Below are 23,148 nucleotides of genomic sequence, written 5' to 3'. Positions count from 1 at the left end.
AATTCGATTTTTTTCTTCTATATAGTTTTTTAAACTTAAGATATTCAAAAATTTTGATTAGTCATATACATGTAGGATCATCGTACAACAACAACAAAAAAGATTAAACGACCCTAACCACAATTAAAGTTGAATGGAAACAATGATTTCTAAAACATGAAAATGGTGTATTATATACCCTGTTCAAGCTCAGCCTCCGAAGTCTATGGTTTAAGAAAATTCCATGGAAACAAGCGGAAAGAAGGATTCAGAAAAAAATGTAGGGACATATATATGAAGAATTGAATTAGGTTGACCCATCAAAAGAAGAAAATAATAATTGATCTTAAAAGAGTCTTAGAAAGTAAAATCTTAAATGGTCGTTTATTGATGACATGTGGTAATGAATATTGTACAGATCAACGTACTCTTTTCGTACCCAACTCCACTTCAGTGCCAACCATTCTTCTCATATCTTCCTCCACTTATTTTCTTGTCGGTCCTTGATCTTTTCCCTCAATATATATATTTTCTTATTGATTTACACATTTTGATAAATATTATATAAGTATCCATTATTATGGATATAATGCAAAGATGCTCTTCACCGGCAACTCAATAATCAAGTATATGGTGTTATTTTTGTCCTAATATATAAATATGGCACTATTTAATTTCTTATGTCGATCTTATATTAGTAATAGTCTAATCATCAACTACCACCTCCAAATAATCTTTTGAGGTGGGAAACCCAACTCATCTGAACATTCGTGTGTGTTTTGCTAATAAGACAGTAAACTTATTAATTTAGTTTCTCATCTTTAAGTAATTATTACTCTTCTTTCACAAATTGTTACTCCAGCACACAATTCTTATTACCGAGGAAAAAGTAATATGTACTGTTGAGGAAACAAGCAGAAATTATCCAACTAAACAAAAATAAAAATTGTATGCCCCGTTTATAATAAAAAGTCTCAAACGAGTTAATTAAACTTAATCCAATCCAACTAAACAAATATCAGACTATTATACGAATTGATTCAACTCTTATGAACTCCTCGGCATAAATAAATCAACTCAATTCCTAAAAGCTTTTGTATTATGTGCCGAAATTATTGGCTAAAATTTGAAAAAAACAATTTGGTACACTTCAAATAAGACAATAGACCAGGCTGAAAAACTTAAAGAAATAAAACAATTAAGCTATAAATACTTAGGCCCATTAAACTCCTCTTGTTTTCCATGTTTTGTTTATAGATCAACCCTGAACTTTAAAACGGATTTCGTTGTCTAGACAAAGATTTAGTAAGCCCAATAAAGTTAAGGCCCATAAAAAGCAGAAAAAGAAAACCCTAAGGAGTTTCGGTATATAAAAGCTACAGCTTTCTTTGCGCGTCTCTTTCTTTTACCCGAGCGGACCAACTCAAGCTTGCAGAGATCTTCGTTTGATCCCGTAGAAATCGCAACCATGGCGGAAAAGGCTGTCACCATCAGAACCCGAAAATTCATGACCAACAGACTTCTCTCCAGGAAGCAGTTCGTAAGTTTCATTTTTTTTTTTACTTTCTAACTCATCTCTATTTCTCTGAAATGCTAATCAGTGTCTTCTGCGTTCGCTTTTATCGGCTTAGATATAGTTTGTTCGTTTCGATCCGACGAGGGTTGTTTAATCTTATTGAAATTGACGTTTTAGGTCAGGTTTTCAGATTGTTGAACCTTATGCAGCGAGAGTGTTTGTCGACTTGTTCATTTGGGTTTAGTATTGATGCCAATTTGATATTTGAAAAAGGGGAACTGAGAAGAGAGTGATTTGATAGTTTCTCATTTCTGAATTCTGACTAACTGGTTTTTAGCTAAGACTTACATCTTATGCATAGCAACTCTAGTAATTCATTTAGTGTTGATTTCGCAGTATTCACTTAGTGGCAATAAAGATTTTGAATGAATTTACTAAGGCTATTGTGGGCTTGTGAATGTAGGTTATTGATGTTCTTCACCCTGGAAGAGCCAATGTTTCAAAGGTATGATCTTTATCGTCACTGTCTAGTTGCTCCATCCCTTTCGAGTTTCAATCATAGACTGAGAGTTTTGACGGTGGAGTTGCTTTTGATTTTACTTAAAAGGCTGAGCTGAAGGAGAAGCTAGCGAGGATGTACGAGGTCAAGGACCCGAATGCCATATTTGTTTTCAAATTTAGAACCCACTTTGGAGGTGGTAAATCTTCTGGGTTTGGTTTGATCTATGATACCGTCGAGAGCGCAAAGAAATTCGAACCCATGTACAGACTTATCAGGGTAAATGCTCTTTCCATTCTTGTTTCCATGATATAACAAACAATGACCCTCTCTGTCTTGAAATGTCTTATCTCCTCCTTTTCAGTCTAGCTTTAGTAAGTAACCAGCTATTACCCTTGATAATAATTAGAGTTTGTCTGTAAAAACTTTTAAGATATGTGACATGTTTCAATATAGAGTTTCATGCGTTGCACTTGGATTATCTTTATGGTTCTACTTAACAAATGGTCGCCTATGTGATTTGCAGAATGGACTTGACACCAAGATCGAGAGATCAAGGAAACAAATGAAGGAAAGGAAGAACCGCGCGAAGAAGATCCGTGGTGTTAAGAAGGTGAGACTGCTGTTACTAATGACTCTTTAAACATTTATTACTCACTTGGATTATATGTTTGATCATTTTTGTTTTAATGCCGCAGACAAAGGCTGGTGATCCCAGGAAGAAGTGAGATGTCAAGACAGGATCGCCATTTTCTCTTCTTGTTCTGCATAATCACCTTTTATGTTTTCTTTTTTGTTATTTGTCTGCTGTTAGATCTTTTCTCCAACTAGACATCTATGCTAAATCTTGAGCTTTTTTGCTTCCTTTGTTTCACTCAATATAAGCGTTAGAGAAACTGAATCAACGGTTTTGTTCAAATCTCTTATGTATGCTCAAGGATGCTCAAACAATCAGTGAAACAACAACAAAGTCGCATATTTCCAAAAGTTTGACTAAGACTACCGACCAGAGAGGATCACAAAGCATGATTACGCAGTGATCCTCTCCTATTTAAGAGGTTACATGTAATTTAAACCTATATAATTTGTTCTCTAGTATTCTAATCATATATATCTGGAAGATAGTGTTCCTTTCGTGTGATCTAATCTCTTATTGATCTAATGACAGTGTAGCCCATGGTACATATAATTAAATACATTAAGAAGAATCGTCTTGAAGATTTTGTTTGGCAAGTAATCACAACATAAGACGAATTGTCCATTTGGAAAAATGTAATGACGATTTACGAGAGAGTCGCGTTTACGAAACCAACTTTTGACTTAATGAAACATTTGGTTGGGACCCGAGAGACGTCAGGGCACAACTGACCGCAATAATAAGCAAGTGCGTGTAGGAGTGGGTGACCACTTGCCCTCGTCGTGAAACGTATGACTTACGAAATACCGGAACTACCCCTGGTTGGCTCGAAGAATCTCATGCCCCTACCACCCAAATCACACAACTGCGTACCAATCCTCGTGAACCCACTTCTTCTCTGCATCTGGATCTGGTTCTTTGGTCTTGACCTCTTCGGTAGCTCAAGGACCCAGACAAGACAATCTCTTCTTCTTTCGTTGAGATGACATCGGATCAACGCGACGCTGTTTTCTCTCTAGAATCGCCGGATCTGGAGGAAGGAGGCGTTGGAGACGGAGGAGAGTCTGATACCGACGAGGATTTGCGGGAAAACGATGACGTCGTTATGCCTGAGACGAACGAAGCCGAAGACGACGATCCCGAAGAGGAAGACCTCAATTCGCCGTCTACATCGTCGCTCGCCATGGTTTCCGCTGTCCCGACCACTGCGGTCGTTTCCGGGACGGCGACTACTTCCTCCTCTACAGGCGCCGTGACCGTTGCGCTTCCGGCTGGATCCGCCGTCCCTGTCTCCGTAATTCCGGCTGATTCCGATCCGAAATGGCACCGCATGACGGAGATCGTTCACCAGAGACCGGCGATCGATGACTCTAGACGCCTTTTCCAGAGGCTGTGGACGGACGAGGACGAGATCGAGCTCCTCCGTGGTTTCCTCGACTACATAACGACGCACAGAGGCAGCAGCTCGCATCCGCCTGACACGGCGCCGTTTTACGAGCAGATAAAGTCGAAGCTTCAGCTTGATTTCAACAAGAACCAGCTGGTGGAGAAGCTTCGACGACTGAAGAAGAAGTACCGGAATGTGATGAGCAAGATCAGCTCCGGTAAAGAGGTATTCTTTAAGAGCCCTCATGATCAATCCACTTTCGAGATTTCTAGGAAAATCTGGAACCAAACTGGGAAAATTATTGGCTTCGAAGACAACAATGTCATGGATTTCGATGAAACCAATAACAATCACCATGGAAATGGTAACTACTCAACCTTTAACAGCCCTAGCTCTAATCCTAATCTTGAGATCGATTCCGAAAATGGAGTCGAGAGGAAACTGACGATGAGTAGCAGTAGCGGATCGAGAAAACGATCGAGATCAAGAATAGGTAAGATTGAAGAAGACAACAAACCCATCAATCTCTCTGATGGGCAAATACCAAATGCAGCTATTAATGTTAACCTCAACGAAACCGCAGCTGCTGGTATTGGAGGAAACCTCGGTGGTTTAATCGAAGAGACTGTGAAAAACTGTGTCTCTCCTGTGATCAAGGAGATGATGAATGGGACGACAAGTATGATGATGGCTGCAATGGGAGGGTTTTCGGGCAGTGGTGGTGGTGGTGTTCATGGCTTTGGCTCGTTAAGCCCCATGTTTACACGGCCTCTCAGTTTCGGTTTTGGTGTAGAAGGAGGAGGAAACAAGGCATTGGCGGATGAGCGGTGGAGGAAACAACAGATTCTGGAGCTGGAAGTGTATTCAAGGAGGTTAGAGTTGGTTCAAGAACAGATTAGAGCGACATTGCACGAGTTAAAGACGATGCCGAGTGGCGGATGATGAAGCAAGAAGAAGAAGAATAAGACGATGATGACGACAAAGATAAAATAACCAGTTAGGTTGATATTTGATATCTCTGAGTCTGGGGTGTGTGGTGAGTATAGTATGAGATTTGAATCTTTTAAGTTATAAATTGCTTAAGGTATTTGTGATCTTTCTCTAGGGGTTTTCATCATTTTTTTTTCATTTAAATTATTTGTCAATAGAGATGAATCATAGTGGGGGGGGGGGGGGGGGTTTGTGTATAACCTTTGTATTAGATTATAGTTTTCTTGTAGGCTCATTTGCTCAACAACAAACAGTCTTCTAGCTATTTTTCTCTCATTAAGAAAAAGCAATATTTTAAATTGTATTTGCCAATCTTTGTCTAATAAAATATGTAAGAACATGTTTATTTCGCCTTTGGTTTGTTTCTTGATCTGATGCAGTTGTTGAAGTATATATTTATTGTATTTGACACTTTTATTTGATATTTTTTATGCATGCGTGATGCTTCCCTCTATATATTATCCTCACATGTCAAATATCTTATTTGCATATTATGTTGAAACCAAAAATAATCTTTCTTTGAATTAATTTTCTAATTTATCATCCGGCAGATTTAGTAAAATAAATCAACAAAAATCTCTCTTTATCATTCGTTCCAAAACATATATATGTTCTTTTTTGTCGGAAACACCATCAGAGACCAAAACGACCATATCCTTGTAAGATCCGGTGTCTTGAATCGATTTGCCCAATACTCTAACTCCCAATAAGAACTCATCTCCGTACAAAAGTGTGACGTAAGCTTCCTTAGTTGATTCGGATCCAAACGAACCCTTGAATTGGATTGACAAGAGGATCAACATAACCCAGAAACTCCCGAGTTTCACCATGGATTCACGGATCTATTTACTTTACTTGAAAATGAAAGCTCAGGCTTTTATACGAAACGTTGAATTTTTGATATTCGTTTCTTCCGACTTTGTTGTTGTTGTTTTGTTTTTGTTTCTTAACTTCTTTCGAAAATATGAAAAACCTTTTTTTCCAGGATTTAATGAAAAGTCTTGGGGGTAATGACGTGGATGACACAAAAAAAATGAAAATCTCAGTCAAAGTCAGAGAGCGTGAACACGCGCATGAAAAGACATATTTCATACCCACTCGCACCTGGTGCGCGTTGCGCGCGTTAGGCCTAATTCCTGGGTTATATAGTCCATCGATTTTGCCCATTTTTGGCCTAAATTTAAAAGTGAGCGAGTAGACTGCGTTTTACGTTATATGAGATTGTCGTTTTGGCGCTTATTTTGAGCAAATAGTAGACATGTTGCTAGCTGGGAAAATGGTCAAAACCTAGCTGAACTAAATTCTGTGGGCCAAAAAAAATATGAACTAAAATACAGGGCCAAAATCTATCTCAACTCATTAAAAATTTGAATTGTCTATCTGCACTCATATGTAAGTGCTAAAACCTACCTTGACCAGGAATCCGTTAGTCAACATTAACGGGGTGTTGAGGTGGACACCGAGTTAACAATGATGTGGCAATAAAAAGGAAAACGACGTCGTTTTAAGAACTTGTGGAGCAAAACAAACACACAAAACGACGTCGTTTTGAATTGGGGGGAAATTTAAAAATCCCCAAATTGATTTCAATCGAAATTAGGGTTTAGTTCTTCTCTTCTTCTCCGATAGAAAAGGGATTTGTTGATTGGATTGAGATTAGAAGAATTTTGGGGTTCAAAAAGCTTTGAAGAAGACTGCTGCAAAAGAATCGATCCATAATTTGGTCGATTGAAGTCTCGTCTTCAAAATGAGGTAAGCTGCGAATTTAAAAACCAATAAGTGCTTTAAAAACTTTGATTTTGAGACAGATAAGTATTGCGAGTCTGTTTATGGTCATATTAAACACTATTTATATCATTTGTAGTTTAGTTTTTGAGTTTTTTCATCATGATAGTTTTTGAACATAGTTAATCCACCAAGTGTTCGATATAATGTCTGAGAGAGTTTAACTCTTGGGTTTCAATGTTTTTTTTTCAGCTTCTACGATTCTGAAGTGAGCTTCAATGTATTTAGCGGCGGCCTTGTTTTGGAGAGTTGCTGAAAGCTTCACTGAGCATGAATACAGAGCCAACATAGAGAGGGTGAAGAACTATGATATACGCCTGTATGAAGCCATGATGGAGAAGAATCCTCAGAACTGCAGCCTCGCCTATTTCTCACCGGCAGCTTCTTGTGTGGACGTGCATAACAACATCTCTGAGTCCTTCAACAATGCTATTGATCCTGCAAGGTATATGCCAATGGTGGAGATGTTAGAGACAATAAGGAGAAGAACCATGATACGTATAGACCAGAGGATGAAAGAAGCATTGAACCATCAAGGAAGATTCACGGTTAGGGCAGTGGAGTGGATAGAGGATGAGCAGAAGAAACTCAGGTATTGTGTAATGGTTCCCGGAGCAAATGCAAGAGATGAGGTGCGTGAGTCTGGTGTAAGCTACAGTGTCAATATGAGACTCAGGACATGTGCTTGTAGGAGATGGGATATGAGTGGTCTTCCTTGCCGTCATGCCCTTCGTATCATCGCTGAGAGGAAGCTGAATCATGAAGATCATATATCCCATTGGTTTCTTAATTCTAGGCAGCAACAAATCTATGGTAACTCAATCAATCCTGTTAACGGTATGTTGTTTTGGGGAAGTTCAGGATCAAAGGTGCTGCCACCACCAAGTTTGGTTGAAGAAATTGAGAACAGAGTTGGAAGAAAGCCAAAGCCGAAGAGAAAGAAGGCAAGGCATGAGTCTCCATCAAAGAAGAAGGCATCTAGAGAAAAAAAAGTCATGCATTGTGGTCGTTGTGGTGAAGCTGGACACAATGCAACCAAATGTCAGAATATGGTAGGGGAAACCAGCAAAAAAGCAAGAAAAAGAACAAATGCAAGAAAGAAGAGGCAAGTAGAAGATGGAAATGAGGCCACCGAGACAGAACAAGATGGATATGAGTCAATGACTCTATCATTTGAAGATGGACCAATTCCAACTCAGCCAACTCAAGAATAGGTAAGTTTCATGATTTGTTAAATGGTATATGTTTTATCGACCTTGTAATAATCTTATCTACATTGTTTTCTTCTATTTTGGTGTTAGGAAAGATGGATGATGTAAGCTTTGTGGAGCACGAAGACAAGAGCATAAGATGCATCGGATTAAAAAGGTTCTCAAGACCTAGATCATGACTTCATTTTCTCTGTTTTTGTCATGGTTTGAACTTGATTTTGTTGGCTTTGATGATGTACTTTTGTTTGGATTTTAGATTCTTGTTTTGTGACTGCTTTTGTAAAGATTATGCTCAAACAATTGTCTCTCCTTTTAAGCTTTATATATCTCTTCTTCAAACTCATTCAGTTTCAAATCATTCAGATATAATAACCATACATAGATTACACACAAACATAGATTCTAGGCTTACATTCCAACAAGAAAACAAATGATAAAGCATATGGAACATCAGTTGCTTAAAACAGAGACACATAAACTAACCACATCACAAAACCAAATCCCACAAGGTTCTTCAAGCTACGGAGCTGCATTTTGAGATCTCCCACTTCTTTTGCAACCACAGCCTCACACAAACGCGTCTCCATGGTCAATGTATCAATCACGGACTCACAAACATTGAAGCTTTTCTGCAATGTCGTTGAACTCTCTTCAATATTGTCCACTTTGTCAATCAAGTCCTCAAGCTCTTCAACCATACATGTATCAGTCCATTTGAATGTATGATACCAATTATCCTGTTACATATACAAACATAAATCAATCGACATTAAAAGCTTTTTCCAAAACTGATTCACTGCTCAAACCCGAAAATGAATTCACTTACTCCTTCCTTTCTCTGTGGACACGCATGAAACAGCCTTCCAGGGTTTTTAGCAGTACCAGACGTCTTCATTACAATAGCTTCGCCGCACCTACATCTCTTAGGAAACCCTCGTCCTTGAAATTCTATTACACTTCTTCTAATCTCAATCCAATCAACAAATCCCTTTTCTATCGGAGAAGAAGAGAAGAACTAAACCCTAATTTCGATTGAAATCGATTTGGGGATTTTTAAATTTTCCCCCAATTCAAAACGACGCTGTTTTGTGTGTTTGTTTTGTTCCACGAGTTCTTAAAACGACGTCGTTTTCCTTTTTATTGCCACATCATTGTTGACTCGGTGTCTACCTCAGCACCCCGTTAATGTTGACTAACGGATTCCTGGTCAAGGTAGGTTTTAGCACTTACATATGAGTGCAGATAGACAAGTCAAATTTTTAATGAGTTTAGATAGGTTTTGGCCCCGTATTTTAGTTCATATTTTTTTTGGCCCACAGAATTTAGTTCAGCTAGGTTTTGGCTATTTTCCCGTTGCTAGCTCTATATTATTAACATCATTTTATATCGTTTGCGTTTTGTTTGTTATGAGTTGTCGTTTTGACTTTTTTTTAAAAAAAAATTTATTCTCTGTGTTTGACCTGTTTTTATTTCAAGATGGGTTGTTTCCGTTTTGCTCTACGCCTACAAAAACACTTGTTTCTGATGAAGAAAATATTCACGTATCAACCGAAACAGCCATGGACACGATTTCCAAGCTGAAGCTGGAGGATGATGATTTGAACCGAAAGAATTTTTATAAACTGAACTGAACCGTATTTTATATAAATTGCTCCAAAGACATATTTGTATGTTCTTTTGGTTGAATATGATCTTCCGCTTGAAAGGATTTGTTTATGGTATGATTAAAGATGCAGAAGACAAGGGATTGATTACTCCCGGAAAGATAGAAACAGTTGAATCATACAATCCATTTTTATTAGAATCAAATATTGGTGAGTTTACCTTCAGAGCACACTGATTGAGCCAACTTATGGTAACACCGGGATTGGTTTGGCCTTCGTCGGGGCAGCTAGAGGTTAAAAAGTTGTTCTAACAATGCATGCATCAGTGAGTCTTGAGAGAAGAATCATTCTTTTAGCATTAGTTGCAGAGGTTCACCTCACAGATCCACTGCAGCTTATGAATCTTGTTCTCTAGTCTTAATATAAAATCCACTGAATTTTTTTTGCTGTTTAATCTCTTTCCTGATCGTCAAGAGATAGCTCACGGAAGTGCTCATACCTCAGAGAGAGTGTGGTATATATTATAACTGGAAACTGGTTAAGACCAATTCCATTATCAAAGTCAACTACTCTCAATTCTTTTGGTAGTTAGGACAAAACTGATTACAGCGGTATAGTTTAAGTCTTTAAGACCAACAATTGGTAATATTCTGAATTAATCAAAGACCAACAATTGGTAATATATTGAATTAATCAAAGACCAACTCTCAAATATAACAACTACAAAAAAAAAATTGAGTGTAAATGACTTAATAATGGAATTGGTCTTAGAAGCGAATAATTTTCTTACGTGATAGAATCGAATCTAATAACTGGAAACTGGTTGATATCAATTCTACTATTAAGTCAACTACTCTAAATTATTTCTGTAGGTAGGATAAAAATGTATTAGTTTAAGACTAGTTATTTTCAATTAATCAAAGACTAACTTCTTATTATTTTTATTGTTAATATTATGTGTTAAATATATAATTAGAGACTTTAAACATGTGCCAAAAATCTAATTAGAAATTTATTAAATTCAGATCAAAATCTGATTGATTAATTTAACACTTGTTGCAAATTAGCAACCTTAAATCATTCTATTTTACATGATTTTTTTTTTCTTGTGTGCATCAGAATATTTTTTTTTTGATAATTTTTTTTGAATTACAAATGCGTGTACGTAAGAATTTCGATGTCATTTTCTACCAAGAACGATAAGAAGGAAAAATAATCTAGATTCAAGAAGGCTGAAACTTGCTAAGAAAAGTAATTTCGTATATCGCACGAGTTTTTAGTGTTGTGTACTTGATAATGACTGTCTTTTTTTTTTGGGTTAAAGTAATGACTGTCTTTTGTTAAAGGCAAGTCCTTTTTGCAGCTTGATCCTTGTCTTTTCGTCTTCTTCTCCGATTGCATCTCGTACTGGGTAGAACATTATCCACTCTTCTTCTGTTTTCCCTCCTTAATTTGCCAACTTGAATAATTTCGCCTCTTCTGGTTCGATTTCAGCTCAAGAACACGACTGCTTTGCATCATTAACTGATTTTTCTTTTGTTAAATCTTGAACTTAGTTTGATACACTTGTGTTTTCAGCTGTTCAAATCCGTTTGTTCTCTGATTTATTATCATACTCTTGGTTTCACTCCACCGGTTCGGATCTGAAGCAGTTTCAAAGCTGACACTGTCTTATTGCTTTCGCAAGTTGTATACATTGTACTTGCAGATCGTGTCTTAAATCTTTGGACTTTCTTTTGTGATCTTCAGTACCCAAATTGGTGAAATTAATCTTGCAGGAATTTCAAAGACCCCTTAGCATGGAGTGCTCGATCAAGGATGACGTGACTCAAGTAAATCCAAATCTTTCAACTTTATTTCTAATCAATCGCTTCATTTGGAATGAACAAATTATGTGTTTATCTGTTCGAGTTATATACTTAGTTCCACGAGATTTCTTCTGTGTGTTTTTGCATTTTTTGACAGTTGATAGGTAACACCCCAATGGTGTATCTGAACAACATAGTAGATGGTTGTGTTGCTCGTATTGCGGCTAAGCTTGAGATGATGGAGCCTTGCTCTAGTGTCAAGGAGCGGTAAATACAACTTAACAACAATCTCTCTCTTTATTTGTTTGCTCCATGAAAGATTTGCTCTTTTTTTTTTTTTTTTGTATCCTGAGAAAGCTGTTGGTTTTCTTTGGTTGAATATGATCTTCCGCTTGAAAGGATTGCTTATGGTATGATTAAAGATGCAGAAGACAAGGGGTTGATTACTCCCGGAAAGGTAGAAACAGTTGAATCATACAATCCATTTTATTAGAATCAAACTGTAACTTTATAAATATTGGTGATTATACCTTCAGAGCACACTGATTGAGCCAACTTCTGGTAACACCGGGATTGGTTTGGCGTTTGTTGGGGCAGCTAGAGGTTACAAAGTAGTGCTCACAATGCCTGACACAATGAGCCTTGAGAGAAGAATCATTCTTTTAGCATTAGGTGCAGAGATTCACCTCACAGACGTGAAAAAAGGTGTTAAAGGATTACTCGACAAAGCTGAAGAGATATTAAGCAAAACTCCAGATGGTATCATACTACATCAATTCATAAATCCTGCAAACCCTCAAGTATATATGGACTCTCCTTTTCACATTCTGTTGCCTTTCATCTCTTTCTATCTTCTCTTTTTGTTTAATATAAGCTCGTTTTTCATGCAGACTCATTATCGAACCACGGGTCCAGAGATATGGAGAGACTCTGCAGGGGAAGTAGATATATTGGTTGCCGGTGTTGGGACTGGTGGAACCATCTCCGGTTCAGGGAACTTCCTCAAGGAGAAGAAGAAAGACTTCAAGGTACAGAGTTATATTTGAACTCCAATCATCATATCTCAAGAAACAATGGTTATATAATACTCTGGCCTCTTCGAGCACTTGTTTTATCAACAGGTTTACGGGGTGGAACCTTCAGAGAGTGCGGTTCTCAGTGGAGGCGAACCGGGTGAGTTAGTTTCTCTCTTGCAATTTAAGGTTTTAACTCTTGATCTTGAGTCTAGCATATAATATAATAGCTAAGTAGAACAATCATTCATTTGCGGAGTGTTTTCTTGCTGCTAAATCACTTTCTTGTTACTAGGTCCACATTTGATCCAAGGTATTGGGTCTGGCATCATCCCAGACAATCTGGATTTCAGCGTTCTTGATGAAGTTATTCAAGTAATGTAGCCTGCCGTATTTTTTTTGTCTTCGTATGACATGTCATGAGAAATCAAACTGAGATCTTTGTAACGGTATTTTTCAGGTGACAAGCGAGGAGGCAATTGAAACAGCTAGACTTCTTGCTCTCAAAGAAGGATTACTGGTACAATCTTCTCCGGTTCATTCGGTTTAACAATTTTGTGTTGGTTTAAACCAGAAAAACCAACGTTTCTTATCGTCTGGCAGGTGGGAATATCTTCCGGAGCTGCTGCAGCCGCGGCAATCAAGGTGGCGAAGCGGCCAGAAAACGCCGGGAAACTCATTGTTGTAAGTGAAAACAGAGTAATAACTTTTCCGAGTATGAAGCTTTTTGCCTTAACCGGTCTCACTAACCAAAAATCAGACCGGATTCTAAAGAAAAATTATCGGTTGTTTTCTTGTTTACAGGTTGTTTTCCCTAGCGGTGGGGAACGTTACTTATCGACTGAATTGTTCGACTCGGTGAGACGTGAAGCAGAGAATTTGACATTTGAATGAAGCTTATACACTACCTGACTTGGTTCGGTTTGGTAAAATATATATTACCAAAATATTACCACAATCTTTGGTTTGACATTTACACTACCTCTAATCCTCTAAGCCTATAAGCTGGGGCGTTTCTTTTTTTTTTTTTTCCGTTTCAATTTGGGTTGATCGATATACTGTATCTATATGTTTTATTAAGGAAAAATTCGGTTCAGTTTAAATTTTATTTAAATGAAACCTTTTATCACACATTAATTTACTCCAAAAAGAAGAAAATATATAAAGCTTCTGTGTGAATTGATATGTGTAAAAAAAAAAACCGGTTATTGCTCAATCAAATTTAGTTTTCAAGTTCGAAGACATTAATTATTATAATGGCCACATAGAATCTCAACCCATATTACTACTAGACAATTTGGATTGTGGAAGAGGAATAAGGAGATGATCAGAGGACAAGAGGCTAAAAACAAACACATCATAAATTTTACCTTTGAGATAAGTGTACTTCCTGAGCAGACCCTCCCTTTGAAATCCAACCTTGTCGAGAACTCTTTGGGATGCTTTGTTTTGAGTTTGAACAAAGGCTTGAAGCCTCAAAAGGTGAGGCAAGTCACTGAACACTTGCGATACTGCGATTGACACTGCTCTTGTTGCTATTCCCTTTCCCCAATACTCATGAGATAATCCATACCCAATATGCGCTTTGAATCTTCCAAAAAAAAAAATTGTCTCGTTATATATATGTTTTTCCTTATATAGGGTAATTTAATATCTGAGACAAAATTGTAGAAAAACAACCTCATATTACAAGATTGTATTAAAAAAATAGAACTGAAAAAAATCATAAGCAGGTCAACCATCTAAATACAAGATTTACACATCACTAAAATGACAAAGCTCAATTCATTTGGACCAAAAATAAAATGCAACACTCATATTAATTTTTTTTTTGAGAATTATAGACTAATAATCCAACGGCTATAAACGCGATACCTATCAAGGCCGGTCTCAGGGAAGATTGAGATGAATCCGATCGAACGGTCATCGATGCAGATGGAACGCCGCCAAGGATGTGGCAAACATACGTCTCGGATAAAGGCCAAAGCTTGCTCTTCTGTTGTAAAATCCGGCCAACGGAGATTTCCGGTCACTCGATCATCGCCGGCCCATCTCAAGAAATCGTGAGCGTCCATAAGATCAAACGGCCGGAGAGTGACTCTTGAGAGATCAATCTCCATGTTCTTTTTTTCTTCTGTTTTGGTAGGTGAAACTTTTTGACTTCCAAGGACTACTATACTTGGGTGATTATCATTTCTTTTGTCCAATATTGTTGTTGTTGTTGTTTTTTTTTACAATAGTTGATTATATCATACTTTACACGTAATTCTTATCTTTCAGCTCACTCATTCATATGATGATAGTAATAAACTATGCGCGAGATAATTCTTATAATCACATAGTCACAACAAAATCACTTGGAGCCAAGATTTTAAAACGAATAGACGGTTGCAAATTTGAGATGATTAGTTTTATTCTTTAAATCATAAGATGGACGGATTAAAAGTCTGGCCTTAATATTATTTTGGATAAGAGAAATTAGCAATCATAGTGGCAAAGACATTGCTTAGGAACCAAAGGAGGAGTGTACAAATCACAGATTCCATTTCCTTTGTGCTCAGCCATACACTTTTCTCTGCAATTGTCTTCTCCTTCACATGCCCACCCATCAAAACACTTATTTGCTTCTCCTACCATTTTCTTGTTTTCTATCATAATCAAAACAAAACAGACACTTTTTTAATACCTTTTTAAAGTTATATATATATATATATATATATTCATATTCTCGGTTTAACCCAAGAATACAACAAAAATTTGACGTTCAATTTTGGCAGAAAAAATTACCAAACAAATAATACAGTAAAACCTCTATAAATTAATAATGTTGGGACAATGATATTTTATTAATTTATCGTGTTATTAATTTATTTATAAATTAAGAATTATTAATTTATAAAGAAAAATTGCTTTCCGCATATAATTTTCTAAAAATTTATTTGAAATAATATTATATTTTAAAATTTTAATAATATATATTATGATTAAAAATCATAACTATCACAATAAAATAGTTTTTTACCATATTGGATTGTCCATATAAAAATATACATGTTCATAAGTTTTAAAATTTATAAAACAATTATGGCTACTATCAGTATTGATGATAAAATTGAAAATAACACTATAATACATTTAAAAATATTTACATGTAAAAAAATCAATTATCACATCAAAAAATCATCATAAATTTTGAATGTATATAGTAAAACAGCAATAAGAACTACTGATATAATAATAAAAAAGATGAGAACCAATGAGAATTCAACTTTAACTAAAAACAAACACATTAGCCATATTTAAAATATTATATTTACATATATTTGCATAAATTTATATAATTATTAATTTATGTTTTTGTTGGGACCATGTATTTACATAAGGGTTTCAAAAAAATTATTATCTTATTATTTTATCGAATTTGATGGATTTTTACATTGGTCCGACTTGGGACTATCAAAATTTATTAATTTATAGTAATTATTAATTTATCGAGTATTACTGTAATTATTTACCGGAAAAAGAGATGAGGAAAACGACAATTAGTACTAACAGAAAAGAAGAGAAAGACATCTTCATATTTGTTTACTGATTTCTAGTTTGCAATTTTGAGATTAAAATTCTAGTTGTAGGCAAATATATAATTCCTATATTTTAGTAAAAAAAAGTATTCCTATTAGGAATAAATATAGTCATAGAAAATAATCAAATGGATCAAATATACGTATATTCTTATATCAATGGGTTACCTGTTTGTGTATTTTCTACCCTAATTCTTGATACCAAATAGAATAAATTTCTTTTGTCTAGAAACATTTAAAAACACTAATGAAGTAATGTAGACGGATAATCTGAACAATTTGGATTTTCTCTCGTAATACTTCACAATTCGTTTCTTATTCTGTAAAACTACCGTATATTGATTAATTGGATTGACAAAGTAATTAATTTGTCCAATAATCAAAACGCAGCGTTTAAGGATTAACAAGGTTTCGGATTCCGATACGGTGAAGACGATCGGGATTTTCTACAACTGAGAAACCCTGAAAACCTAATTGTTCAGGAATTAAAGGCAGCAATTTTAAGGGAAATGTGGTCTTCGAGAACTCTCAATTACATATGCAGGCTACGACCTGAACCATTTTCTTCTTCATCGTCTCGTGCATATTCGCTCTACATCTCCGGCTCTCGCTGCACCGGTGGCCCTCCAATTCCGTCGCAGCACCGATCCATCACCTCCACGGCGACGCTTCATGGATGGATGGATACGATCAAAGGTGTCTTTACAGGGAAAAAGGATACTCCTTTGGAAGAATCTAATCTACCCGTTGAAGATTTCACTCTTCTCCGTAAGTCTCACATCTTGTCTATAGATGGAACTCTGTTTGTCTGCTCGACTTATCTGAGAAGTGGGACTTTGATGCTGGATGAATTGATTCTACTCATTAAGATCTCTTCTCTATGGACACAAATTGGGTTTAGGATTCGCCGATGAATTGAAGACTGCTAAAAGGTTAGGGAAATTCAAGCAGTACATTGTGGGCCGAAGCAGCGAGGCCACCTTTGCAGACGCGTTTGAGAAACAAGAAGCCATTATAAGATATCTTGGAGCTCGTGATGCTACTGGAGAGGTTGGTTTCTTTCTTAGCATATATATGCTACAAACTAGAGTCTAGCTATGACTTGTTACTAGTTTGCAACACCCTTGATAAAAAGACGCAGTTTGCTGGTATGTTAGTCAATTTCTTGACTGTGGCACTAGGTTTCTTTGTGTGTAGAATCTCCAAGCGAGTCAAAAGCAAGATGCGGCAAAACATTGTAATTGCACTATAACGGACGTGGAGAATACGCTGGCCAAGTTTACTTGGGCCAGGCAAGCTCACAAGAAGATGAAAGAGTTGAAAGATGGAGGCAAACCGTTACCAAAGAATCTGGGAGAGGTATTCCTCTGACTTCATATACTCATTTGCTTTTCAGACTTCAAACATTGCTTAGAGCTATTGAGATTGTGTATGGACACTCTCTCTTCTTCGTTACTGTAAAACTCGTTTCTTCATCAAGTCTCTGCTCTACCTCTATCCTCGAAACGCACTCTATGTTTGTACAATAAACTGATCCTCGGCTCAAAAACAGGGCCTCTATTATTATAACAAGTACTGATTTGTAAGTTGGTTAAATTGCATGATTGGTTGGATTTGATGTTCAAAACGGGAGTTTTGCACTATGTCGGTTGTTAAGACATTCGGTTACATTCAGACAGATGATTGCCGGTTGGTTTATTTTTTACCTTTATGGGACACCCATTTAGCTGATAACGAACTGTTTATTTTTGAAACTGAATATGTTATCTTGGTTCTATTGAAGCTGCAAAAAATGATGGGGACAACACCGATGGATCTGGCAAGATCGAACTTAGCCAAAAGTGGGCAGATCAGCCGCAATGCACTTTGTCCCTGTGGTTCCAAAAAGAGATATAAAAGGTGAACAACTTTGAAGAGCTTTCCCTTTTTTTTGTTGGCTCAATACACAAAACTTTGAAGAGTTTTTTCCTTTTGTTGTCGCGTTGATTTATAAATTGCTTTTGTTCATTGTAGATGTTGCGGAAAGGATTGAAGAAGCAGAAGTTGAACGTTAACACCAAGAGATCGACTTTGATCGATCATTTGTTGGAGTTCCTTTTGTGGTTTAGCTACAAACTGGGGAGCTTTCTTTTGGCTCTTTATTGTCTTCATTTGCTCTTTTTATAGATTGCTTCTAGAAAACAGATAGAGAGAAAGATGAATTTTTGATGAGACGTTAAAAGTTTTTTTTTTTTTTACTTCGGCAACTACAAGTCCTGTGTTACATACAATTCGCACCTGACACATACCAGTCAAAGAATTGGCCACCAAAAATTTTATAAGATTTTGTCACCATATTTTTCCAGCTAGAATATAAGCGAGTAAAACTGAATAAAAATGCTTGACCGGAAACATAAGAAAATATAGGGGTCATTTCGATGAAAGCAAATCCAAGAGCTACAAATTACAAAAATACGTACATCAGTCCACGGTCAAAAGCAATATTACCGTAAGATTCTTACGTCATTCTAATTCCACAATCCAACGGTTACCTGTTAATTGATCTAACGGTCAGCCAAAATCCATAGGTTATATATAGACCATATTTTCCTCCTTTTTTTTTAAAAAAAAAAGTCCATCAACAGCGAGTAAAGTTGCGTTTTACTTTATATCAGGCTGCCGTTTTGCATCTTCTTCTTCCTCCTTTTGCAAAGCATTCCGATTCTTTCTTCCGTTCGCCATGGAACAGGAGTCGTCACCACCACGAGATACGCCGGAACAGACTCCATTGCCGTCGGGAACCGGAGTTCCTGAACATAGGTTAGCTTCTTTCTTCGATTTTCACCATTCTTTACCGTAACAAGATTGTAAATTTCTTCATTCTTTATTTTTGATGGGACTAAACTTAGGGCTAAAAGTTGTAGAAGCACGGCGATAGATATGGATTTCATGAGTCAGGTTCGAGAGAATGCTTCATCGGTTCTTGAGTTCTCACGTCAATGGGAGGAATATGATGAGGAAATGAGGTTAGCCGAGGAAACCCTGAGGAAACGAGCTGTGGAGCTGCAGAAGAAGGAAGAGCGCCTGAGGATGGTTGAAGAGAGAGAGAGGAAGCTTGAGGAGTCCATAACCGAGCGGTTAAGTGTATTAGAGGAGAAAGAAAAAGAAGCAAATAAGATGAGACTCGTTTTGGAAGAAATGGGTTCTGGACATAAAGCAAAAGAGAAATTGCTTCAGGATTCTATGATGAAGAAACACGAAGAGCTAATGAGAGAGCTTCAAGTGAGGAAACAGGAACTTGAAGCGAGGGAGAATGAGCTGGAGAAGAAGGAAGAAAAGTTTCAACTGAAGCAGAAATCAGAAGCCAGAGGGATTGAAGAGAAGAGCAAGCTGCTTAAGCTAAAAGAGAAGGTGCTTGAAGAAAGAGAGAAAGTGCTGGAACGGAAGCAGAAAGAGTGTGAAGAACAACCAACAACACAAGCAGCAGAGACTAGCAAGAGATCCAGGCATGAATCTGAGCCTTTAACTGTGGCAGACAAGGGTAGAGATGCCGATTCTCATCTTCAGATTGGAAAAAAGCAAAAACCTGTCAGAGACGACGATGGAAGCAGGAAGAAGGAAACAGAGGTCTATGAAGTTTTCTGCGTTGAGGAGGATCCTGAGCAATACAGTTGTCCTGATCCAGACTTTAGCGATTTCAACAACAGAATGAGCTCTTTGGCCGTGGATCAAGTATGGGCTCTATATGATCCTTTAGATCATATGCCTCGATACTATGCTCAGATCAAGAGAGTGTTGAAACCTCAGCTGAGCGTGGAGGTGACATTGGCTCGAATCAGAAAATGAAGAGGAAACTCCCATTGCGTGTGGAGGATTCAGATATGGAGATTCAGAGATCCAAAGCCTGTTGACGCTTTCTCATGAGATGCATCCCATCAGAAAAGGCAAAAAGGTCACCACCATAAACCCGAGAAAAGGGGAGACTTGGGCCCTTTTCAGAGACTGGACAGAGAGTTGGAGCAGTCACAGTGAGCAGCACAAGCCTCCTTACAGTTACGACTTTGTTGAAGTCGAGACTGATTTCGACAGTGATCAAGGTGTTGGAGTGTCTTATCTAAGGAAGGTGGAGGGATTTACATCAGTGTATAATAAACTTGCTGAGCAACAAGGACTCGTCTTCAGTAGGATATCATCTGATCAAATGCTTAGATTTTCACACAGAGTTCCATCTTTTAAATTGACTGGAGATGAGAAAGAAAGAGTCCCAGCTGGCTCTTTTGAGCTAGACCCTGCCGCTGTTCCTCGAGATTGTCTTAAAGCTGCTAAGGTTAAAGAAGAAATGAATTGATCTTGGTTCGAGTTAACTCGTAACTGTAATAAATCTGATGATGTTGTTGTTATCTGTTTAAGTATTTATGTACGTAGAACTTAGAAGATGAAAGTATTTATGTACGTAGAAGATGAAAGCGCCTTTGTATTGATCAAACAACAGGTACACTACAATGTATCATGATTTGATCATGTTTGATTGATCTCTTTGCCAAAACAGCTGTTTTTAGTATTTTCCCTAATTCCATTTTGAACCCTCTCTTTTCTCCGTATTTGCAAATCAACCCCTATAATTCTGATCTGTACATTTTTTGAGCACCAAATATTTAAGAAGAAGAAGAAGAAGGACGACTTTCCACGATCGGAGGATTCTCTTCTCAGATACGAAAATGGCTGTACAGTGGCTTCTGGTGTATCACGGGATGGTGACATTAACGGTGGTCATCTCCTTCCTCTGCGGTCAATGGCCAATCTTCAAAGGCACACCTTTTCAATGGATTCACTACTTCCTCACTTTCGGAGCCTACGATTACTTACTGTACTCTTCCTCGCACCTGACTCATTACTACTCTCCAATCGCTCTCCGTTTGACCTTGTTTCAATCTCTGATCGTTCTCTGTGGTGGGTTGCAGGAGATTTGTTGGAGTGGTGTTTGGTTCCAAGGGCACGGACGTTATTCTCTCTGTTGAACATCTCTGTTGCGAGCGTCCTAATCCAATACTGCAAGTGAGTTCCTTTTCGTTTTGTTTTTGATCTGTTTAGGCAGCAGAAGAATCCGTAGCTAGAGAAGCGTTGTGGTCTAATCCAGTTTTAGTTTTGAGTCTGCCCTTTAGCTTTACATACATCTTGTAAGAGGATCTTGAGTGGTTTACAAGTGGGATTGAAATATAATAGGAATGCTTACCTGTGATTGACACCACATTCCGAGTGGCTACTCTCAATTGATGAATATAGTCTGTGTTTGATTTTAGTTCTTCTAAATCTTTATTCTTTTACTCCATTTTGTAGATCATATACATTGCAATGATCGGATCAATATACTTTTTGACTGCAAAATCTTCCTTCATCTATATACCTGGATATTATATTGGCGATGTTCACAAGTAAGACATGCTTCTTCTACTTTTTTCAATATTTTCAAGTCCTGAGAATAAATAAAGGGAATCCAGTTTATCCTCTCAAATCATTGTACAATATTTCCTTCTTTTGTAGGTACACGAGCTTTCTGGCCGTTATAATGGGTGTCATACTTTTCTTATTAACAAGCTTTTCTGATCCAGGTACCGTGAATGCTGCGAATGTTTCACACTACATTTCTGCTTACCCTTACGATGATATCATTTACTCTGAGAAAGAATGTTCTACATGTAAAATCCCAAAGTGAGTGCATCGACATCGCTTGGTAAACTAACTTATTTGATTTATGTTAAAAAGTTTTACTCTTTTTTGTTTTTGTTTGTTCCTCATTGAGGCCTGCAAGATCCAAGCATTGCAGCATATGCAACCGCTGTGTAGCCCGGTTTGACCATCATTGTGGGTGGATGGTTCGTACTTAGCTTTATTCCTTCTTTGATATTCTCTACATCTCATATCGACATACTTGTTGAAGTGAGCTTTGAGCTTTCCTTAACCGGTTTCAGAATAACTGTATTGGAGAAAGGAACACCAGATATTTCGTAGCTTTCCTCTTTTGGTGAGCTCATCATCGAATTTCACTTGGAAGATTCAATGCAGTGTTGTGTCCTCTTTCTTTTCATATGTTAAAAAATGTTCTTTAGTGATTTGTAGGCATTTCCTTCTTTGCTTGTACGGAACAATAGCCATTGGGTTTATTCTGGCCGGGCGAGTAAAAGAACTTCGTGTTTTACATATTTTAACAGGTACACTACAAAACACACCCTTGTTCTGTTAACATTCCTAAATTTTGAGTTTCAATATTGTTGTTATCCTTTTGGATTCCTAATCTGGTCTCTCTTTCCTTAATTCTGCAGTTTATTACGGTGTAGAGAATTCTTTTCGCAGCTTAGCTCCCCGAGTTTTACAGGCGAGTATACCTAACTAACTATCTAACGACTTTTAATCTCTTTAGTCGCTCATATGTGTTCAAAAGATCTAATAATACATATATCAACAAATGTGCTCATATGTCTTTGAAACAGTGGCTAGTTGGTACATACAACACCCAAATACTCCTAATGGTGTTTCTCGCCATTGTTTCTCTCCTCCTTGCTGGCTTCTTCGCTTACCACTCAAAACTCTGCTTTACTAACACAACTACTAATGAGGTTTTTGTAATAAAAACCTTTTTTTTTTTGTTTATCGCCTTATGCAACTCCTCCTGCTAAACAACATTTTTGCTGGGTTTGTTTGTGTTTTTTAAATAGACATTTAAGTGGAGAGAGTACATAAGCTTGAGGAAGAAGCTTAATGAAGCAAAAGCGAGCTCTGCGGCTCTCAAGACGGGAGTGCCAAGTGAACCAAAGAAGCCATCAGCGAAACGGAAATGCTTGGGGCTTTGTGGAAGATCCGAGTCAGAGGCTAAAGCCGAAGAAGCTATACCGAAACGGAATTTGTATGATAGAGGAAGTTTCCAGAACGTTTCTGAGATTGTTTTCCCTTTATCGTCAAGACCGTCTACTTCTTGCAAATCAAAACGTAAATGTGAATAATTAAGTCTTTGTATGTGTAGTTAGCTTAACTACTTCCAAGCTTTTGGTTGCTTTAGTGACTAGTTCATGTTCTTTGATTCTTAATGCTACTTAAGAGTTTTACTTGTTATACATGATTAGAGATCTTATAAAAGAAAATTCAAAAATTGATCAGCTAGAGA

General features: G+C 37.2%; 10 protein-coding genes across 11 annotated transcripts; 7 read left to right on the top strand and 3 right to left on the bottom strand.

Moving 5' to 3' along the window:
* The first annotated feature begins 1,349 nt into the window (after window positions 1–1,349).
* On the top strand, window positions 1,350–2,914 carry LOC18024491 (40S ribosomal protein S24-1). The gene is made up of 5 exons (XM_006408072.2): window positions 1,350–1,519; window positions 1,959–2,000; window positions 2,103–2,273; window positions 2,521–2,607; window positions 2,693–2,914. The coding sequence occupies exons 1-5, from the start codon at window positions 1,448–1,450 to the stop codon at window positions 2,720–2,722; spliced, it is 402 nt and encodes a 133-aa protein (XP_006408135.1). The 5' UTR covers window positions 1,350–1,447; the 3' UTR covers window positions 2,723–2,914.
* Window positions 2,915–3,357: 443 nt separating this feature from the next.
* LOC18024490 (probable transcription factor At3g04930) lies at window positions 3,358–5,312 on the top strand. The gene has a single exon (XM_006408071.2). The coding sequence runs from the start codon at window positions 3,614–3,616 to the stop codon at window positions 4,958–4,960; it is 1,347 nt and encodes a 448-aa protein (XP_006408134.1). The 5' UTR covers window positions 3,358–3,613; the 3' UTR covers window positions 4,961–5,312.
* A 1,699-nt stretch (window positions 5,313–7,011) lies between these two features.
* On the top strand, window positions 7,012–8,007 carry LOC112088960. Its single transcript, XM_024159529.1, has one exon. The coding sequence runs from the start codon at window positions 7,012–7,014 to the stop codon at window positions 8,005–8,007; it is 996 nt and encodes a 331-aa protein (XP_024015297.1).
* A 455-nt stretch (window positions 8,008–8,462) lies between these two features.
* LOC18024489 lies at window positions 8,463–8,899 on the bottom strand. Its single transcript, XM_006408070.1, has 2 exons — window positions 8,831–8,899; window positions 8,463–8,741 (listed from the first exon to the last, which is right to left on the bottom strand). The coding sequence occupies exons 1-2, from the start codon at window positions 8,897–8,899 to the stop codon at window positions 8,463–8,465; spliced, it is 348 nt and encodes a 115-aa protein (XP_006408133.1).
* A 2,040-nt stretch (window positions 8,900–10,939) lies between these two features.
* On the top strand, window positions 10,940–13,534 carry LOC18024488 (bifunctional L-3-cyanoalanine synthase/cysteine synthase D1). Its single transcript, XM_006408069.2, has 11 exons — window positions 10,940–11,019; window positions 11,387–11,440; window positions 11,574–11,683; window positions 11,816–11,873; window positions 11,953–12,216; window positions 12,307–12,444; window positions 12,538–12,589; window positions 12,725–12,804; window positions 12,890–12,949; window positions 13,033–13,113; window positions 13,234–13,534. Exons 2-11 carry the CDS (start codon window positions 11,408–11,410, stop codon window positions 13,321–13,323), a joined length of 966 nt encoding a protein of 321 aa, XP_006408132.1. The 5' UTR covers window positions 10,940–11,019; window positions 11,387–11,407; the 3' UTR covers window positions 13,324–13,534.
* A 102-nt stretch (window positions 13,535–13,636) lies between these two features.
* On the bottom strand, window positions 13,637–14,604 carry LOC18024487 (uncharacterized N-acetyltransferase p20). The gene is made up of 2 exons (XM_006408068.2): window positions 14,305–14,604; window positions 13,637–14,020 (listed from the first exon to the last, which is right to left on the bottom strand). The coding sequence occupies exons 1-2, from the start codon at window positions 14,547–14,549 to the stop codon at window positions 13,702–13,704; spliced, it is 564 nt and encodes a 187-aa protein (XP_006408131.1). The 5' UTR covers window positions 14,550–14,604; the 3' UTR covers window positions 13,637–13,701.
* A 303-nt stretch (window positions 14,605–14,907) lies between these two features.
* LOC18024486 (putative defensin-like protein 184) lies at window positions 14,908–16,008 on the bottom strand. Its single transcript, XM_006408067.1, has 2 exons — window positions 15,945–16,008; window positions 14,908–15,077 (listed from the first exon to the last, which is right to left on the bottom strand). The coding sequence occupies exons 1-2, from the start codon at window positions 16,006–16,008 to the stop codon at window positions 14,908–14,910; spliced, it is 234 nt and encodes a 77-aa protein (XP_006408130.1).
* A 432-nt stretch (window positions 16,009–16,440) lies between these two features.
* Window positions 16,441–18,218, top strand: LOC18024485 (protein translocase subunit SecA). The gene is made up of 5 exons (XM_006408066.2): window positions 16,441–16,778; window positions 16,912–17,060; window positions 17,208–17,369; window positions 17,794–17,909; window positions 18,024–18,218. Exons 1-5 carry the CDS (start codon window positions 16,520–16,522, stop codon window positions 18,040–18,042), a joined length of 705 nt encoding a protein of 234 aa, XP_006408129.1. The 5' UTR covers window positions 16,441–16,519; the 3' UTR covers window positions 18,043–18,218.
* A 459-nt stretch (window positions 18,219–18,677) lies between these two features.
* On the top strand, window positions 18,678–20,453 carry LOC18024484 (trichohyalin). The gene is given in 3 exon segments (XM_024159707.1): window positions 18,678–18,809; window positions 18,899–19,814; window positions 19,816–20,453. Coding segments are annotated over 3 exon segments (1,518 nt in total). The 5' UTR covers window positions 18,678–18,729; the 3' UTR covers window positions 20,338–20,453.
* Window positions 20,454–20,672: 219 nt separating this feature from the next.
* LOC18024483 (probable protein S-acyltransferase 17) lies at window positions 20,673–23,096 on the top strand. Of its 2 annotated transcripts, none has more exons than XM_024159459.1 (10): window positions 20,673–20,856; window positions 20,951–21,044; window positions 21,327–21,421; window positions 21,531–21,698; window positions 21,799–21,862; window positions 21,959–22,011; window positions 22,107–22,198; window positions 22,310–22,362; window positions 22,478–22,603; window positions 22,703–23,096. In XM_024159459.1, the coding sequence occupies exons 1-10, from the start codon at window positions 20,708–20,710 to the stop codon at window positions 22,985–22,987; spliced, it is 1,179 nt and encodes a 392-aa protein (XP_024015227.1). In that variant the 5' UTR covers window positions 20,673–20,707; the 3' UTR covers window positions 22,988–23,096. The 2 variants fall into 2 exon arrangements, with proteins under 2 accessions (XP_024015227.1, XP_006408127.1); XM_006408064.2 differs by having other exon boundaries at window positions 21,790–21,862.
* Window positions 23,097–23,148: the final 52 nt, after the last annotated feature.

The sequence above is a fragment of the Eutrema salsugineum genome, unplaced genomic scaffold (assembly GCF_000478725.1).
Source record: "Eutrema salsugineum unplaced genomic scaffold, Eutsalg1_0 scaffold_13, whole genome shotgun sequence".
Taxonomy (NCBI): Eukaryota; Viridiplantae; Streptophyta; class Magnoliopsida; order Brassicales; family Brassicaceae; genus Eutrema; species Eutrema salsugineum.
Note: the sequence above shows the minus strand (reverse complement) of the source record. Positions and strands in the feature narration are given on the sequence as shown.